General features: G+C 44.5%; 1 protein-coding gene across 1 annotated transcript; it reads right to left on the bottom strand.

Annotated features, from left to right (window-relative positions):
• Nucleotides 1-4,684: 4,684 nt before the first annotated feature.
• Nucleotides 4,685-20,301, bottom strand: LOC128908641 (E3 ubiquitin-protein ligase RBBP6-like). Its single transcript, XM_054199290.1, has 13 exons — nt 20,136-20,301; nt 19,194-19,293; nt 18,085-18,136; nt 14,153-14,197; nt 11,689-11,777; nt 11,474-11,570; nt 10,509-10,648; nt 10,070-10,245; nt 9,207-9,310; nt 8,631-8,764; nt 7,896-7,992; nt 7,738-7,793; nt 4,685-5,480 (listed from the first exon to the last, which is right to left on the bottom strand). Exons 1-13 carry the CDS (start codon nt 20,299-20,301, stop codon nt 4,685-4,687), a joined length of 2,052 nt encoding a protein of 683 aa, XP_054055265.1.

Genomic DNA, 20,301 nt, shown 5'->3' with positions numbered 1-20,301 from the left:
CCAAGACCCTTCTGAAAGTGGGTTTTGCCATGAAAAGAGGTAAGGTCAAGGGACCTGCAGGAGACATCCAGTTCTTGGGACTCAAGTGGCAAGATGCTCGTCGCCAGACCCCAATGGATGTGATTAACAAAAGAACAGCTATGTCGCCACCTCCTAACAAAAAGGAAACACAAGCCGTTGCAGGTGTTGTGGGTTTCTGTAGCATGCACATTCCAGGTTATAAGCAGATTGTGAAACCTCTCTATGAAGGGACTGGAAAGAAAAAGGATTTTAGGCGGGGTCCTGAGCCACGACAGGCCTTTAAGCAAATTAAACAAGAGACTGTGCATGCAGCAGCTCTTAGAGCAGTCGGAACAGGACGGGACATTAAAAATGTGCTCTCCACTGCAGCCGGGGACAATGGACCTACCTGGAGCCTCTGGCAGAAGGCACCAGGGGAGACTCGAGGTCGACCCCTAGGATTCTGAGGTTGAGGATACAAAGGCTCCAAGGCCAACTATACTCCAGCTGAGAAAGAAATTCTGGCAGCATGTGAAGGAGTTGGAGCTGCTTCAGAGGTAATTGGTACCCGAGCACAGCTCCTCCTGGTGCCCCCATGGCCAGTGCTGGGCTGGATGTTCAAAGGCAAAGTTCCTTCTACTCATCATGCTCCCGATGCTACCTGGAGTAAGTGGGTTGCCTTAATCACGCAGTGAGCTGGAATAGGAAACCCAAATTGTCCAAGAATTGTAGAAGTGATGACAAACTGGCCTGAAGGCAAAGACTCCGGAATGCCACCAGAGGAGGTGGTGTCTCGTGCTGAGGAAGCCCCACCATATAACGAACTCTCTGATAAGGAGAAACAGGATGCTCTGTTCACTGATGCCTCTTGTCGTCCTATGGCTCCACTCCGTGATCAAGGGTCCCTCCCCACCTTTCCTGTAGGCCCCCTTTAGGGACTGGAAGGCAGCTCTAAGGTCTCCTGGCGCCTTCTCTTCTCCAGGCAGAACAACCCCGGCTCTCTCCGCCGGTCCTCACAGCAGAGGGGCTCCAGCCCTCTGAGCATCTTCATGGCCCTCCTCTGGACCCGTTCCAAGAGGTCCATGGCCTTCTTGTGCAGAGGACTCCAACAAACGTGTAAACACACGTTGTTCTCATCTGCGGCAGCGCTCAGGTTTCCACACCGTGCTCTCACAGCCAGAGTTTGTAGAGACAGGCCCAGGTCTGACTCTTGTTCTTCAGTTTGAGCATGACTGTTCCTCCTCCTCTTATCTCCTGTGTGTTTATACACTATAAAATAATCGGCCAAATTTGGAGTGATATTACAACAAATATGTAAACACAATCCAGCTCTTTTCCCCTTTGAAGGTAGGTACAAGGTTTACTCTTCAGTCGGCAGAGGTGTAACGCCATCCCTCGGCTTGTAAAAGGCCCTTTGGCTCGTACCCTGACTACCCAAGCAGTTGTTTTATCCGAAACATTGTTTAACATACTCTTTTCTCTGGCCCATGATCCTGGTATTTTACTGACCTAAATTTCCCTGAAGCTGGTTACAATCAACCTTTTCTGGTGAAGACTAAGGAAAAATGTATTTGCCGCTACTGTTCCAACCGTTATTTCTTCTCTCTCGTTAGGCAATAGATATAAGCTTTTCCTTCCTGGCCTTTACTTTTAAAATGCAAAACAATTATTAGGGGCTCTAACTAAAATTCATTTCGTGTCCTAGGTTTCTTGATTTTACCTCTAGCCATGCACGACATTATCCTGTGCCTTATGCCTTTGTCTTCTTCACACAGTTCTTTTTTTCAGAGCTGTGGATGATAACCGCCGAGTCTGTCACCCACTTTGGGGGAGCTTTCTGTTTGGTCATTTCCACTTAGATTTTCCAACCACCTACGTCTCTGCCTGAGCTTTTCCAGCTGAAGAGTTGCCACGTGTCGGTGTGTTCAAACCGCTCAGACCCGTTCCGCCTCACCTGAAGAGGGGAGATGAGGTATCTTGGTCCAAGGGTTTTCTGAAGACAGACCGTGGGATCTGTGATCATTTCCATGGAACGGACCACACTTAACCTCTAGCAGATGACCAAGCAGTATTGTTCCAGAAGGAACATACTAAATTTAGTCACTGAGTCAACATCTGTTTCTTATGTCTGAACAACAGTCCAAACTGATTTTGCTCTGTAAGCGTGCTTTCCTTCACTGTGGTTTCACCACCTGAACTCTCTGTAAGCGTGCTTTCCTTCACTGCGGTTTCACCACCTGAACTGTATTTCACCGCCTGGAGTCAGACGTGTTCCAGCATTTACCCTCACCCAGAGCGCCCTGCTCGCATACCTCCCTTCACACTGCTGTCGGCACTGCCTAAGAACTTCAGAAGTTCGGTCAGGAGACTTCTAAACACGCATGTAGTAAAAATTAACTACTCAGGCCGGAGCATAGCTGCATTCCAGGTGTTCTGCAGCTCAGAAAGCCTGGAAAAAAGTAATCATAAGAAACTCCACATGCAGAGTAAACTAAATTCACAGGAGACTGAAAAATCACCTGGAATGCTGCTACAGTGCTCTGAAAAGAGAGGAGAGTTTAACTGAGCTTGACAGGCTTCGACTACAGCTTTTTCGGCACAAGGTGATATAACAATAGGGGATTCTGCCTGGTTTTATGGAGCTATTCCATAAAGAAACGTCCAAAATTTTACTTCCATGCAATTACTAAGTATTCTGAACCTTGATAATAAGGCATACTTCACACATTCCAACTCTTATAAGAATCCCATTTCACCGAGTCCTAAATTTTCAGTCTCTCATTAGGCCAAAGTATGTTCACAGGGACTGGTGAGAAAGAAGTCTTTGGTTTTCAGTGGCCTCATCATCACGAGCACAGACCATGCAAAGGGAGAGTCGGAGCTGCCTGAAATTCTCACACATCTGGAGTTGGCTTTGGTGATACGAGTTCCCTGGAGCACACATAGGAAATGCCGGGTGAGCACGCTGAACGACTAGGATGGACCGGTGCTTTTTGATTCTGGGAAGTCAAAATTTGAGTCGCTGAACTGGAAAGCCTGCTTTGCCTTGTGCAGAAAACACCTGAAATCCACCAGGAACGCCCTGACACGAGAAGGCACAAACTACAGGAACTGAAATCCAGGACTAATTCTGGTTTGTTCTTGTTTTAACCCTGAGAAGTAGAGGATGCCCAGTCTCTAACCCAATATTTAAAATGTGATAGTCACCCCCACTGCAAAGCAAGATGGATTATCCCTAGTACTATTTACTATTTACTATTCGCTATTCCTGTATAGTCCTAAATACCCCAGTAACAGTACCTATAAACTATGACACTTTTTGAACAAAATAGTCTCTGCGAATGGGAAGCCCTAAAATGCTGCTTTAATTTATCGTACTTCCAAACAGAACTCCTTTGGGGCAAATCCCAACAGCCAAACAGTCAAGGGCTTTCCCTACTGAATTCAACCGTTACCGTGATGTTATGCCCTTAATGCACAACGAGAAGTATTTCCTACCGTGCTGGCTTTCTGGCAGTGGAGCAACACCCACCACTGCCACTTCTTTTTTTTTTTTTTTTTTTTTTTTTAAATTACGTCTGTCTTAAAAAGATCCCGCTAATTAAATTTATGCCTTCTAGATTGTCACTGTTCAAAGCAGTTTAAAGCAGAAGCCTGACTTTCTAGTGGGCTTTCTTCTTCTGCCAAACTCATCTGCTGAACCCCACTATTAATGGAAGGGTTAGGTCTGTGTCATGGCACCACCATGTGAAAATGCTACTACTGAAGGTTCTGTTTCAAAAACACAAGCATCCTGGGGATCAGCAGAGTTATGAGAGGAAATACAGATTACAAGGCATCTTAAAGCATGTGTGTAAATGTTTGCTGGCAAATGACAACAGCTTTCTAAACAAACTAGAACAATGTTGAAATGTGACAGCTTCACACGTAACAGTATTTTAAAACAGTCAGTCCCAGCTGTTAATACTGGCTGTACGTTTGGGGCCATATGCTACCTTTTACAATATAAAACCAAGTCCACTTGGCACGTGAAAAACGTGCACCTCTCAGCAATACCTCCCCACGTTGCGCCAGTTCAAAAGATTTAAAGTCCTACCAGTCTTTTCAAAACCAAATGCGTTGCTGTGTTATTTTGCACACATGTAAGCTACCAGCAAGCTTTTACTGCTGGCGTTTTTCTGTCGCTAGTCTTTTCTCGGCTAATCTCCCACTCTCACTGGAAATCTCACCACGTTGGACGGTTTACTGAAAACATTTTATTGTAATCAAAAAGTGACGTATCAGGGCTCTGCGTATTCTGCAAATCATTCTGCTGATATTTCATAATCGGTTGTAACAGCTGCTTCTGGCAGGCAATTAAAAAACATACTCAACCATGAAGAGGTTCACAGTACCTGAAACTCCACCCAAAGTAATGAACGGTGGTTAAAACTAAGATGCCCCAGCAAAACCTTTCACGTTGCATTGTCACAACTCACAATTCTGAACAAAATGTTCACTTCTATAAAGCTCCAATGTAAAGATCCAGCTGCAATATTTCAAGGGCAGCACAGTCGCCTTCATGCCGTTACTTGCAACACTTGAATTCGTTCACATTTTAAGAAAATTTGATACAGATGACTTAAGAATTCATTCTTTTTTTCATTATCTGTCGTTCCGTGGAGTGACAGATTTCACTTTTTAGTCATCCTTCTCTTTGCTCTTCTTCGATTTTTTTCTTCTTGTGTTTGAGTTTTGTCCCAAACTCAGCATTGGGAAATCCTTTATTCTCATCCCCTTTTCTTCTCTTCTGGTGTTTTTTACATTCATTTCCTTTGCCATCTTCCAGCGGATATTCCATGTCCTTCTCATTTGATTGTGGTGGATCTTTCATGCCGTGGCGCTCTCTTCCAGAAGGTTTTTCAGGGTCACGTCCATCTCTATTATGACTTCTGTGGCTTTGCCCACCAGGAGAGTCTTCCCTGCGTCCCCGAGCATATGGCAAATTCTCTCGTCTGGTCCCAGGTGGACCAGACCTATCTGGAGAAATGCTCTCTCTATTTACTGCTGGTCGAGGTTGAGCGCCAGCAGCAAAGCCCTTGTAAAACTTTTCGTACCATTCTCTATAGTTCCGTTCCCATTCTCTGTATCTCTCCTTTTCAAAGCGACCTCTCAGGTCAACAGATCTGCCATGGTAAGCTTTCATATCATACGGGGGAACTTCTCGGTATCTCTTAAAGTACTGCCTTTCTCCATCCCCTCGAGGTATAGTCCGTTTAGTGGGAGACTGGCCTCGAAACGCTGGAGACCTTGACCTAGAGCGATAGTTACGACTCTTCCCTTTGCCTCTTCTTGGATAGGGTGGTGATCGCGAGAAGGAACGAGAAGGGGAACGCCTAAATGATCGAGAGTAGGAGCCAGAGCGGGAAGAACCTGATCTTGACTTGGAGTGGGTACACGAACTTCTAGAGTAAAATGAAGCACTATAGGGAGACTTGGACCTTAGAAAAAAAAACAACACAAAAACCATAAATGAAGTTAATTCAAAACAGTCACTCTCCTGGTTGATTTTTTTCCTCCCAAAATTAGTTGTTTGGGGGTTTTTCCCCTCTCCATATGCTTATGTCAAAGCTGCTTTCAGCTGCTGACATAACGCTACTGCAAATTGGAGAACGTGATAACATGTAAAAGTTTCTGCTTACAAGAGAGAACACCTGCTGCTTTGATAGTGTAAAAGCATAGAGGAAGGGTAAGTTTATATCCACCATTTCTGTCACATGAACTGCCACAGCTCTTGATTGACTGAAGGTGGCCTATACTGGCTTCTGCTGGTCCGCAAAGGCACACGTGTTTCACTACTCAGGCACGACATGCAGTGCAAACCCTTTTTGGTGCAGTAAGACGCAAAAAGAGCAAGTCTTAATGGCTACAGTGCACTATCAAACATCAAGAAGACACGATTCAGCCTGAAGACAGTAAAGCTCCATTTTAAAATGCCCGCTCAGTCCATTTAACTTCACTACTGATTTGGCAATTTGTACAGGATGCAAAATACAGCAAAATACGGATTGTACAGCAATTCTACATACAGGACACTTCTAGCCACATGGCCTAGCAAAATTTTCCACATCATAGCTCTAACCAAGGATAGTGACGGCTTCTGAACTCAGCCTCTAGTACTACAACCCATTGCCATTACTCTAGGAAAGCTACTGGCAGCGTTACTAACAGAGCTGTTCAGACTCCTGCCCATGTGATTTTTGGGGACAGAAGACATGAGCTACCCTGAGCTTTTTCTTCACAAGTTTTGCTTTTATTAGTTTTTAAAGAACCATTTCACATTATTCTGCATATGTTCATTAGCATCATTCCTCCCCTTTAGGAAGAGACACACCTGCTCCTTAACAACTGCTGCCCAATTCTAACGGTCCGTCTGCTGTAGCCTCTGCCATATGTGAGCTAGTACCCTACATATGAAACCCCCATCGCTGCTAATCCCTTGAATCATCCAGTCCATCCAATGACAGAAGGATGGAGTGGAACTCCTCCTCATTCTTCTACACAATCTGCTTCTCCCTTACGGACTCTGCCCTGATTTTAAAGAGGAAAGAGAACAAAGCGGGAGCGTGGTGGCGAGCATTTTTCTCCCTGCTTTCTGTTCATTTGAGATGACACTCATTTCTTGATCTTCACACTTGCCCTCCACATCCTCATCCCCGGCACGTCCCTCAGTCTTCTCTCCTCATACTCAGCTTTGCGACTGTGCATGGAGGCTGCCCATGCTGAAAAGAGACTCCCATCTCCCGTGTGCCGAGTGCCCACCGCTCCTCTGCCACTCCTTGATACGCTTAATGCTTCCCACGTTGTTGATGACATATTTGGCCTGTTCTTGTCCCTGAACTGTTATTTTCTTCCTTACTGAATTTCAGATTTCAGACAATCTGTGGGATGGATCCTGGTTTCTGTTATTTATTTATCTTAAGATTTTAGAAACACAATGCACCCTTACAATCTACCTAGAACAAATTTATACCAAAAGGAAGGACGAGCTTGACACTGCGACAATAGATAAGGCAGGCTCCTCTCTCTCCCTCTGAGAGAAAGCAGCTTGGCTGTTGGAGATGACTATATTGAAGAAATTCAAAATTGTCAGAAACTAACAGCACTGACTTTTCCAATCATGTGCTCAATCAGTATCAACTAAGTTGTCAAAAAAAAAAAAAAGAGAATGTTGGAGTCTGGTTTCTGTCAGGAAATCAATTTTTTCAGCTCTGTTCAGCCAGCAATCAAAAGCGTGGCTTTCCATCCGATCCTTTGATTCTGTTTCATTTTTATATGTAACTATAGTGTCCTCAAAAAAACGTCGTTTCTCAGAGTCCTCTTTTCAATCATGTACCGGGGTTTTATGTTAAATAATCTCACCGCAAGCACAGACTCCCTCCGTCAAAGCCAATTCAAATTAAGCCGTTTAAACATTAATTACCACTTGTATTCTCCACAGCTATCTGTGCATTCTTTCTTCATTGTAAATCAGCTGTTGTATAAGGTACGTGTTATGGCCTCGTTACAAGCAGTAATAGATTGAATTGCTGTGGAATACTTACAGTTCCCAGCCTGGTCTGCCACCTGCTGAGCGAGGTGTACTGGCTCTCGTTGGATGACGACCTTTTGGAGTCGGGAGAGGACAAAGAGAAAAATCCCATTCAGTGTATCTGAAGGCCATTTCTTTACAGAATTTCTGAAGTTATAGTTACTTACCAGTTGTGGGCACTGATTGTCCTTGGGGGCCCGGAAGACTTGGTAATGCTGGTTGTCTTCGTACAGGAACCTGACAGGCCTTGTGAGTAAATGCAGACGGTTGGAAAAGAAGCTCTACTAAATGCAAGAATCACTGCATATGTTGAAATACAACTTACCTTCTCTTTCAACAAACTGCTGACCGACAGCCAGGGAGATGCAGAAGGTTCAGCAGCAGTCACCAGAGCAGCAGGAGGTATAACACTATCAGCATTGCTACAAAAAAAACCCCAAATTTTTATTGTTCAAACAGTCTTTTGAAGGGCTACTGTCATGTCTGTAAATATTTCACATTTACAGTGTTTCAGTGTTTATTATCCAATCTGTACGCGTCACTGACTATGCTGTGTATTACTGAGGATGACTCTGACTTATCGTAATATTGATTATAGAAATACTGTAGAAAGAAGTACTGTGAAAACACCTGGCCTATTTTACCCAGGATTGTGCTTTTACACTTTTCATGGAAATATTATTTCCTCGGTACTAAAGAGAAATTAACCCACTCAAGAAGGTTTGCCATAACAAAATGGTTTCTTTAGGAATTGCTAGCCCCTTCAAATGAAAGGGCTCCTGGGGAAAAAGCGTTCCTCTCTCAGGCTAAGCCTGTACGGAATGACTGATACGGGACCCAAACAAGCAATACTTCTGAGAACATTCTTGCAGGAGGCACACTTCCGACTTTTCAAAGTGTCCTCTTTCAAAGTGAGGACTTTCACTAAACAGAACTTCCGCAGTTATCTGAAACTGTCACTAATGAGACGTAAATGGCTGGCAGCGCAGCTCAAGGAGAAGAATCTAACTTTGGCATCCTGGTGTCTTTTATGTTCATGTTGATCTACAGATTTACTTACTGAAAAGGTCCAGGAGGTGCAACAGTCATAGTCATGAGTGCTGGTGGAGGTGGTGGCGGCTGCTGCTGCTGCTGCTGAATCGTCTGGTGGAGCCCTTTTGTGTAGCCACTTCCATTGCTGAAGCTGTTCACAGCCTAGAGGCAGAAAAACATTTACCACAAGGTAATATGAAACTTCAGTAGATACATGAACAAAAGCCTCCACAGAGTAAAATTACTTGTGTAGTCCTGTAAATGCTGTCAATCCTAAAATGAATCAACACACAAATACATGCACACATCGCCTTAAACACTGAGAGTAACAACTGGTCACTCAGAGTACCTGTATCTAAAATACTTCAGTGTTAACACCGAATTTGACAGTAAGGCAATCACGTTAAACAAAAGCGCGACCTGAATTTGCCCCACTGTCTCTAAAGAGTTGTCAGCTTCTCCAGCAACAGATAATGGATTTGAAAAGTAAATGTAGCCGATTTAATTTAGCAGGTTTTGAGGAGATGTAAACTAATATTTTCTTCCCTTTTGGCTTTTTACAAATAGACTTGTCTTACAGTTTACGTAAAAGTCATCCTGTTACCTTGCGTAGGAACATGTTGGCAATTAAAGCATCAGGGGAAACGTCTGTCTGATGACACGTTGGGCACGTGTGTTCCTCAGACTCCAGCAATGTTGTTCTAATGCCTGTGCGTAATTAGAATCATCAAAGTAGGTTTAGCCAACAAAAGGAAATTTTGGAGGCTCCAATCAATCATAAAAAGAGATATATGATTAATGAGTGAATATGGTCTTGAATTGAGAGCATGAAGCTATAAATGTTCAACCATGGAAATCATTTCTAGGATGCAGCAAATAACTGTGCGGTTTTGATATTTCACTAACGTAACATTTGAAGACGGCTGCGTCTGGATGTTTTGACTGTCCTTTTTTCCACTCTCTAGTACAGTGAGAAGTCACCACCCTCCAGGTTAATGAATAAAACGCACCTCAAAAGAACATCAGAAGGACTGAGTTGCGAAGGTTTTAACCAGCTCTCCCGTGGAGAAGAATGTGGATTAAATGCCTAACTATCGGTTTGTGGCAGACCACAGTAAGGTTGGCTATACTGAGCCGACCAGAGTTGGCTATACCATTTTGTGTGAGGGAAAGGGCTGTGAGAAAAACTAAATGCATTCAATATCTAATACTGTAATCACCTGCGCAGCTGTGCACTCTTCTCACGCTTGTCCTTCCGCATGTAAAGAGGATTTAACAAGATACGTAAAAAAGGAAAAAAGCTTTCTGCCTTTTTTTTTCCTTTATACGAGAAGAGTCCTTTCCTATTCAGTGGACACTCAAGTATGGAATAGAACTGGTAACAAAGACATTTTGTCATCTCCTGTTTCTGCTTTCAGAAAATCAGATGTGGTGTTTGGAGTGAACGAACCGGGGAGTAACACTTACATTCATCACAATAACTGTTTCCACAGCAGGGAATAACGGCCGCATCAGTCATTATCTCTTTACAAATGAGACATAACAACTCATCTGGAACAGGGTCTTCGGAGGAGGAGGAGGAGGAGGACGGCTCCGCTGGTAAGAAGGGAGGCTTCTCCTTCTTTCCGCTAGCATAAGCTTCCCTGGAGGGCCGGGTGAGGAAGGAAAAATTTAACAATGGGTACGGGAAAACTTTTCCAAGCTCTGGAGTTCCCGGGGCATGAACAGTAGGACCGCCCTATTTTAGTACGAGAAAGCATCACGGATTTTGAGGTTAACATACAATGACAATGCTTCCTCCCCCGTGGTTACAGATGCCGGCCAACTTGGCTGCATTGCCACTCAGACATTTACGCATGGTTTCTCTCCTTCACCTTTTGGTCAGCCCAACTAGTTCCATACTTACGCATTAATAATTGGTATTGCATATGTTCCGCTCTTTGTCAGCATAGCACCCTTTGTATTGGGATCTTTCACCTCCATCATGAAACTCCTTGGAATGCCCGTGCTTTTCTTAATTCTGGCAACAGGCTCAACATTTTTGTCCTGTTAAGAAAAGGAATGCAGACATAGCTCGTCTTAAGACCCACACTTAAAATGACACTTTGATGATTAATTTAAGCAGCAAAAGCCCTTAATTCTCTCCTTCTACCTAGCCTAAGGGTTACTCGACCAAAAATACTTGTTTTCCTACAGAAATATAGCCAGGATGTTTCAAGGACTTGAGCAGCATTTTGAACTCCGTGGACATTCTTTTGCTAAACTTCAGCTTCCGCAAGGATTACATATGGCTTAGCTCACCATCCACTCAGAGGAGAGGCACAAACCCACTCCTCCTCCACAGCGCAATGCAGAGGGAGAGCCCCATTCAGGGCTCTGAACCAGTCACTGGAGAAACTTAGTTCACCATCGATATGTACGAAGGTTGCATATGCATTCGGCGACTAAAGTTAGATGGCGTGAATACTCAACCAGAGACTTGTGTCATTAAAACACACAAATATTCAATAGGTGGGGTCAAGAGAAACATCTTCCTTTTATACGGAATTCTAAACACTGTGAACTGTCATTAAAAAGCGTTAAAACCAGAAAGATTTTTAATAGTATTGAAATACATAAAAATACGCATGACAGTTCACAGAGAAAGATCTATGGACATATTTAATAGCTACGACCAAGAAAAAAGAACATTTTACCTTTTAAATTCCAGGTTTCCCTTGAATTTTGAAGGGGTTTGCAACATTGCCCTATAACCTCTGGATTTCACCCCACGAGAAACAATGCCTAATCTGAGTGTTCTTGTATTTGTTATGTAATTGCCAGGTGAAAAAGGAAAAGCGAAGTAACACCAGAAGTCCCCTGCACTCTTACCCCATTCGTTGGGCAGTTCTTTATGTAGTGGCCAGGTTTTCCGCAACGAAAGCATATATAGGATGGTGGAGGCGTATCCCAGGGTTTGGTCATGTAACTAAAGGGTTTTTGAGAAAAGAAGAAAAAGGTATGCACGTGTCTCTCTTGTTAAAACAAACATCTCTACAATTTGTCCACAATCTTCAAAGAACAGATTTGACGTTATCGACACTTACTTGATTGGATTGTATTCACGGCAAGACTGCATCATCATAGCTTTTATTTTGTCTTCTTCGGAAGCATTGGCTGCAGCCAGATTGTCGGTCTGTTTAAGAGGTAAGCATTTGACACACGCATTAGAAACACATTTGCGCCCACACAGCCAGAGACGAGACCACTCACCCCATCCTGTAAAGAGCAGCACAACGCTAGCTGGGGCTGCATGAAAACAGCTGCTTATAGAAAATACTGTTGTCCTGAAGGTGTTCTGGGCAGTCCTTACGCCATCACATGACGTTTATGTGCCCGTTAACTTCTTGGGCACTCAAAACCTTAGGCTCTGTTTGCACTTCACATCAAGACTCGTGTAACCAATCCAGTTTTCTTCCAAGCGGACTGAAGCCATGTGTAGAAAAAATGACGCTACCCAGTACTCTTCAACTGATTTTTAAGCTCCAGACTACTGGAAGGAGGAGATAGCCACTGTACGTTTACTGGAGAAAGAGGTATGCAACTATCAGTATTTACGCTCTGCAGCGTTAAAAGGACACTCAACTCAAGAGTCGGGGAAGCTCTTTCTGCTTGCTGAAATTCAGCTTCAGACACAGAAGTGTTAAAAGGAATCAAGCTTTTTATAATCCCTCAGCAAGACAACAGACTCTTTGCAGTAGAAGTTTGGCCATCACGTGCTCTCGGCAGTCCAAACCACGTGTTTGGACTCCCCCTACTAACTTCTTCATATTAAGTGATTTAACTACAGTAAGGAAAACCTGCAGGTTTTTTCCAGTTGACTGTGTCCTTTTAACATACAAATTGTCATATAAGCCTTGTGCACCGCTAGATCTTCAAATTATGGAAGCCCGCTGGATTTCTTTAAGCAGCATTTCTTAAAACGCTTTTATTACACACAAGCCCAGTTACAAGCCGGGTCTAAGGGACTGACTGTCAATGATTTGGACCTTCAGGTACCCATCCTTCAGATCAGCCCCTCGTGGCTTTGGTTTTATATGCATTCATTCACAAAAGCAACAAACTAGTTTCTACATTTTATTAAATGGTTGTTTCTTAGACATAGTGTTTTCTCAACAGTAACATAATCCAGAGGGACATCTCTGAAATCATTTCCATTAACATTTACAGAAAACTTTACAGACGCTTCACTCATTTGTTGGAACCCAAACGGTTTACAAAGCACGTCCAAAACCCACAAAACATTACTAGGAATAGACCAAAATTGAAATACAGCATTTAATACGTCGTAATCACAAACCAGAAGCCTGATAACACATTGCCTCCATGCTAAGCCAGTCTGCACTAAAGAGGTCAGAGAAAGTAACAGGTTTGAGCTGCCGTATTTTTCTGAAATACTTAAATTCTCTCAAAAGCCTAAAAGTGTACCCCACTTGGACAGTTTTTCACATTTTAGAGTAAAACTTCACGTGAGGTTCCAGAACTTCACAGACAGGACACGTTTAGGGACAGCACTGATGGAGACCACTGTCTTTTGGTGGATACCTTCCAAACTCTTTCTGTTTTTCTTTATTCCCCCCCACAAATGTACACATTAGGAAACGTGTCTCACACTGCAGTGAGAGAGGGAAGAAGTTCCCAGCGGGAAAAGATTCCTCTTTCTTGGAAATGAACTCCCGCCTTTATTATAATCTTTGTAACTTTAAAGACTGGTGTTTTAATTGGCTAGCGCTACGCCTTTTCACAAGGTGCAATTGCTAGGGCTTTCCCAGACAAAGTTACGCATTGTTGAGCAAAAAATGCAAGCAGTTCCAGAGCAAAACACGGTATTACAACAGTTTCAGAGGTCACATCTGCTAATACGCCACACATAGACATTGGTAGATTCCAATAAATGATTAGGCGCTTTTTCAGAATTTACACAGTCTGCGTGCAAACAAATTAGGTTGTGTTGCTCACTGTAGATGCACTACAATTTATGAAGTTGTGCAGCTCTCAAAGAATGGATCTGTAACTGTAATGACCGGCAATTCAGAAATAGCCATGCAAGTGTCCGCGTTACAGAAACGCTTCTATTTTGGCTGTGGCAAAGCCCCCTGAAATGTCCACACCTTGCAGCCAATTCCATTCTTCTGTAAAAAATGTTTTCGTTTCCAACACAAAATTAACGAGATGTATGAAAAATGGTAAACAGCGTCTGAAGGGCTTCTTTTTTGTCTCTTGAAGATGAGTAATCCTGCAACGTTACGTTGAGGCTGATAAGGTACTCCCCTTCTCTCTGCCCAAGCTGGGAACTGCTCTTTACAGGATAGTATCAAAATACACACGCATTGTAAAGTTAAAATAAATACTTTAAGTTATTGAAAATTAAATTAAGGTTTTGTTCACATTACAACAGCTATCCAGCTATAGACCACAGCATCAGAGTTAAAAATACAAAGCAAACGATTTCTTTGGGGAGGGAGTAGGGGTAAGTATTTGACAAGATTATATATATATACATATATTTACCTTCACAAGCTGGGCCAGAGAAAGAGGTGCAGGAGAGTCATCAATCTGTTCACAAAACATGAAACACATATTCAAGTTCCACAGTCAAAACACAGCGATAGTTCACCTCTACTCTAGTCTGAGAGTAACACTATACCCTCTGGGCGTCACTGAAAGAGGCGTTTCAAACCCGGTGTAATTTGTCTTTGTCCAAAACAAAGTCCAAAACTATGAGAGCTTAGGAGTGCCCGTGTGGTTAATGAGAAGAAACTAAATGAATCGAACTGGCTTGAGATGAACTGCTTGCTCCCGAATACCTCAGAGAGGGACCCTTGTCAAATGCTCACAACTGCTTGAAAGTCGAAGGGGTAAGGCGGCTGTCAATTTTCAGCTGAAAAGGTTTTTAAAAAAATATTTATTTGAGAAGGACCCATCACTGCGGGAAACTTATCTTCAGCGTAGTTTGTAAACTAATGGTTAATTTCCCATCATTGATACAGGCACATGGTTATGCTTCTAGGAACAGAGTGTAGCTGCCTGTCAAAATAAAGCACCCGCACATCGGCCCTGGAACATGAACTCTGCCCCTCCGCTCAAGAAGGTTAAAAATGCCAAGCTCGCCATACCCCACAAAGCCCAAACAAAAACAGCAATCCAAAACATCAGCCAATAAAAAGAACCCATCACCTTGTCTAGAAAAAGAATAAGCTGCTCAAATTCCTGAAATGAAGGGGTTTACTACGACAGAGATCCTTGCAGTCACTGACACAGCCACACTAAAAGGATCCCCTTCCGTGCTTTGGCTGTAGTAACAGCAGGAGAGCAGCACACATTTGCAAGCGTGGAATGACAGCTAACGTAAGAGCAAGGTGATGAAGCAATAGCCAAAGAATAAGCTTTTGTGCATCCTGTTTAAAACAATCTTAACTAATGTTAAGTTTGCTGCTTTACTCTACAGCAACAATTGGCAAGCTTTCCAGTGATTTATTCCTACCACGCTAAGATCCAGGTTCTGCTTTGAAATACATCCAGAAACATGCGTATTTCAAACAAAACAAAACAAAATCCCCACACTTTTGACCAAGACCTGAGGTAGGTTTCAGACTAAAGCTAATTGTGTCTCCAACACTAGAAGCACCTGAGGCTGCGCTGATTTACAGTGAGAGAGAGGTCACGTAAAGAGCGATGCGAGGCTTCTGCCCTCCCTCCTTTGGTTTTTTGGGGGCTTTTTTGAGACACCTCTGTTAGCTGGTGGTAAGATGCTACTTAGAAATATAATGCAGACATGGCAGGGAACACACGAGGCGAAAAGAATGGTAACTTTATGAACATGTGATTCCTGTTTATACACATGCTAGCAAACAACAAGAAAAATAATGCTTTTCAAAAAATAAAAACCCATCGGAATTAGATCAAATACTACAAATGTGGCTTACATAAATGCACTACATTAAGTGCTGGGGTCACCGGGTCAGTTAAAGTAACTCCAACTCGAGTGATCGGATCCAGTGATCCAGGGTTAGTGTAATGCCTCACACCACTCTAGTGAAGAAAAAGCAGTTCTACTTCAAATAACGATGAAAAACTAAAACCATCACACAGTAAGTTTTATACTACAAGGACTATTTTGAAACACACAGTTTCACACCGTATTCAAGCCAAGTGCCAAATCCAGACCTAGACCACTACCAGTCAAGTATTTCCCTGGGTTACTGATCTAGATTTTAGCAGCAGACTGACAGCGTTTTCAAACCTCAAGAAAAATGCTGCCCCTTTTCCCAATGTAAATTCAAAGTGGTGGTATACTAAAGAAAGGCTTAACCTTTGGGAAATGAAAGCAGCATCCAACCCTGAAAACACCCAGATCCAAAAAGGTACTGCAGGCAGAAGTTAAGAAAAGTGACAGGGATTTTACCCACAAATGCACCACGCTATGCACAAATGCACCAGAGCGGGCAGGGGTGAGCGGCCCTGCTCCCTGCGCCGCAGGGAGACCCTGGGCACAGACCCCAGCCCCCCAGACCCAGACCCCAGCCCCGTGCCTGCCTGGGCACCCAGAAGCTCCCTCCTCTTTGCAGGCAGCCTTTGGGCTCAGTGCTGCTCCGCAGGCAGGGATCATCTCCCAGGGCTCCAGCCTGGAAAGGGGCAGCGGAGGCACCAGCTCAGGCTCCGGGCAGCACCCAGCTGCTCCCAGCGAGCATCCCTCCGGCACCAGCCCAGGGGACCCTGGGCTCCCCGGGGGATGTGTCCCCCGGTGCAGGGAGGCCCGATCCCAGCAGAGCATGAGCAGCCCAGAAAGGCTTCTCCCAGCCCCTGGCCTTGCAGGGGTGGGGGGAGAGGGCAAGCCAAGCTCCCGGCCCTCCGAGCTCCCCAGAGCAGGGTGCCCACCCCACTCCATCCCCACGGTGCCTGCTCCAGCCTGCCCGGGCAGTGGGGGTGCCCACCTCCCTGGAGTGGGGCCCTACCTCTGGCAGCACAAGTGTCCTCTCCTTTAGGGCTTTCATGATGCCTCCTAAATGTCAGCACACACAGAGAGGTTTTGGGCCCCAGGAAGGGCTGGGTGTGTTGTTTGAGGGGTCAGGAGCAGGGGCAAAGGGCTGCGTGGGGAGCAGGGGAGCAGTGCTGTGTTGTGCCCGTCACCAGGCACCGGCAGTTGCAGCTGGAACACGGGCCATGGCAACAGGAGCGCAGTGGGGACGGGAACAAGCCCCCTTACAGGGCGGGCAGCTCAATACATACATGCCCCCCAAAGTTAATAATCCCAACACATTAGACTTCCTCCCTGTCTTAAGCGGTTCTTCCTAACCATGCCCTCATTTAACAAGTGGGTTTGCCCAGAGCATTGCAGACTGTCTTTGGGACGCTGGGGCAAGTGCAGCACGTCCTTCCAAAGAAGTCTGGATGTACCGACATGCCAAGGAAAAACCCAGCCTGTCCTCATCTACAAGTGCTAGCCCAGGCTCCAGGCAGCGCCTTCTGGGCCTTTGAGCCACCGACCCTTCACCATCCTCCGTTCCTTACCATCTCACCATACAACAGCTCTTACGGGTTAGTAGATGAGCAGCCACAAGAGAAGCCCAAAGGCAAAACCCCAGAGGAAACACAGCTACAATTCTGAAAAGCAATCAACAGGTCCCAGTGACACCAAGGGGTCACTGCAGTCTACGGGCAGGGCTGGAACGTGTACTTCTGGTGGCATTTGATCCAAGGCACCTCCTACAGAGCACCCAGCCCTGCTGGGACAGGCGATGCTCTCTGCCTTGGCTCAAACAGTATCACTTCAATTGTACAGTTTTTAGGAACAAATACCCAAGTATTTAAGGACATGAAAAGGAATCGGAACTGTCCTCAAAACGTATGGGATGTGTTGGGATCGGTATTTGTTGAGCCCCCGAGTCAAAAGCAAGAAACAGTACCAAGTTCAGCAATAATGGTTTCTCAGTGGCTTTTGAAAACATTTTCAAAAAGCATTAGGCAAAAAAGTACTTAAAAACAAAAGCTAAGTGATACAATGGGAAAAGGGAAAAAAATACGCTCTAAACATTTTTTGTTGCAACAAACAAAGACCCCACACACCCCCATACAAACATACATATTGGCTAGCTACAGACAGATGTAGCACATCAGTGTGCAAACCTTGAACCAGCATGATCTAAAAACCATCATATATCACCTGTTCAACACAAAGTCATACAGGAAATAGCCTGGCATGTTCAATATGAAATACAATGCATTTGAGGCACAAATACCAATATTCACATTCGAACTGCGCAAGCGATGGCATTACTCAGTCTTTACTACGCTGAATAAGATACACTGTATTTGCAATATATACTGTGTTTTACTGGAAAATACATGAAGTTAATGTTTGCAGAATTAACACAAGGCTATTTGTTTAGGATTTGCTTAGAATGTCTTGTTTAGAATTAAGGGTGTTGAAAAAAGGGTGAGATTGTGTTTTTACATACCATTTTTGATGTTCCACTCAGTGGCTCAGTTCCGCCTCTAGAAAAAGAAATAAAGGTGATCAGAACTTTAAATAAAGCACTCGTAGCAAACATAAAGCAGTGAAAACAGATCACAAAACCTGAACATCATAACATTATGTTCTAAATAATCTAGTGAATATGGAAATTCATTTGCATACATAAACTGTTCTCTCTTGGTGCACTCAGTGCAACTAATAAAACCCTCCAAAGTCACGTTTCTTTGGCCATACAGTGGTTTCTTCATCCATTTACCTTGAAGAACATACTACAAGGCAAGTAACGCATGTTTGAAAGGCCTCTCCACCATTGCAGCGTACTTTCATCATTCCCAAACATCAGCCCCTCTCCCAGTGGTTTCTGCCATGTTTCCAGCTGAAGGAACAGAAAGCTCACCTGCCTGGTTAATTGTCAACATTAGCACAGCAGTGCTGGTCTGTCCTTATCCCCACGTACGGGTGTTTGTTTGATCTTTGATGCCAGCAGCATCTACCCTCTCATTTTGGGGCAGCATGACAATACCCGGGGAGGGTGCCAGCCAGCCAGAAGCGGAGGATGCATTGACAAGGTAGCACTAAGCACACATATTTCAATACATACATTCACCCCCAAAGCAAGGCCACGTTTATAAGCACAAGGCTGCCGTGTCCAGAATTACTAGGGAGTGCCTGAAGGCATCTCCTCTGAGATGGAAACAAATTATGAGTTTACACTACAATGGCTATCTGTCGTTGCTATAAAAGCAATAAAAGCAAACGCATATAATAAGGGAGCTCTCCACGGAGAGGAAACAGGATCTACAACTTGGGTCTCAGAAGAGCCAACCCCAAGGACAAACCCAGGAGAATCCTCTTAAAAGTTACCGTTGATGGAGTTGGAACCCCATCTCCCAGCAGGCCTAAAAATGTCAGCCTACTTCGGGACAGATACGGTAACATCTGCCCCACGACGACAAACATTTACTGCAGCTTTAACGAGAGAGATACAAGCAGAATGCCTCCGTAAACTAATAGCCATTAAAAAAGTTCACACGTTGAAACCCCTAGCCAAGAATTCAACGCTTTATGGACACTCACATGGCAGATGTTTTGCCGGCAGCTTTAACTCCTCCAACAGGGATTCTTCTCACAATTACCGACGAGTTCTTAGCAATCAGGGCGTTGTCATCTGTGTACTCTGGAACAACATAAACACAGAAAAAAAATCAGCCAATTTGTAAGAACGCATATTAATTTGTAATTACATAGCACTCCAGAGGATCCTTTTGCAGCTATAAATGCAAAATCCTATACGTAACAGCGCGCTGTTATCGTCTCAACATACTAAGAGGACTTTTCAAGAAGCACATACTTCTTCACTGAGTTGTGATTACGCATGGAAACAAAGAAACACACTTTGTAAAAATGCTATGACGTATATTACAGTAATACTTCAGGGGCTAATATATTTATGAGCATCAATGTTTCACCTAAAACTTTCCTTTCGGTTTCTCAACTGCCATAACAGGATCTCCGTGTTTGGCCTATTTCAAAACATTTTTTCTCCCGGTGACAACAACTGGGCCCATCACAGTTTATTGCCGTCGAACGTTCTGGGTTTAATGCTCTGCTTTACACAGACTGCTGGCATTCGTCAGGCTAGAAGTTCATTAGCAACTGAAGGCAAATTCAGAGACCCTTCTGCAGCAAAGCCCTTCAAGCAAATTAAACCTTTTTCAAAAGCTCTTCACAGTTTTAGTCAACACTACGAGAAAAATCCGGGACTCCCAAAATGTACCTCTACCTACTCTGCGAGGCCCCCAGCACAAGTCACAGCTCCCGATGGCGGCCGAATCTCATCATGGCTTCCCGCCCCGCTTCATCCCCGCCCCGCATCCCTCCTGGTGCTCCCCACGCCCACGACACGGGCCCCGGCTGGACTCGGGCCACCTGGGGCGACCCGCAGAGAGCCCAGCATGGCTCCCGCAGGCCGCGGCCATCACGGGGGGTCCCCAAGGCCCCGCGCTACGCCCCACGCACCTGCTCCAGTCTGGGCGTTGCTGATCTGCAAGTCGCTGGTGGCCGCCTTCAGCTTCTCGCGGGCCATGATCTGGCGCTTGAGGTCCCGCAGGCAGATGTTCAGGCCGCTGAAGATGACCCTGTCATACGCCAGCTTGGCAGCGAACTTGTAGTGGATGCACGACAT

Source organism: Rissa tridactyla, chromosome 4 (genome assembly GCF_028500815.1).
Source record: "Rissa tridactyla isolate bRisTri1 chromosome 4, bRisTri1.patW.cur.20221130, whole genome shotgun sequence".
In the NCBI taxonomy this organism is placed as follows: domain Eukaryota; kingdom Metazoa; phylum Chordata; class Aves; order Charadriiformes; family Laridae; genus Rissa; species Rissa tridactyla.
The sequence above is the reverse complement of the archived record's forward strand: the minus strand, read 5'-3'. Positions and strand labels throughout refer to the sequence as shown.

What these genes read in the sequence shown, in the direction of transcription:
- LOC128908641 (XM_054199290.1), bottom strand. Translation starts at nt 20,301, where the DNA reads ATGTCGTGCATCCACTACAAGTTCGCTGCCAAGCTGGCGTATGACAGG. An exon ending in CAACGCCCAGACTGGAGCAG is followed by an intron (nt 19,294 to 20,135) that starts GTGCGTGGGGCG and finishes ATGTTGTTCCAG; the next exon opens with AGTACACAGATGACAACGCC. An exon ending in AAACAGTTATTGTGATGAAT is followed by an intron (nt 9,311 to 10,069) that starts GTAAGTGTTACT and finishes AATTACGCACAG; the next exon opens with GCATTAGAACAACATTGCTG.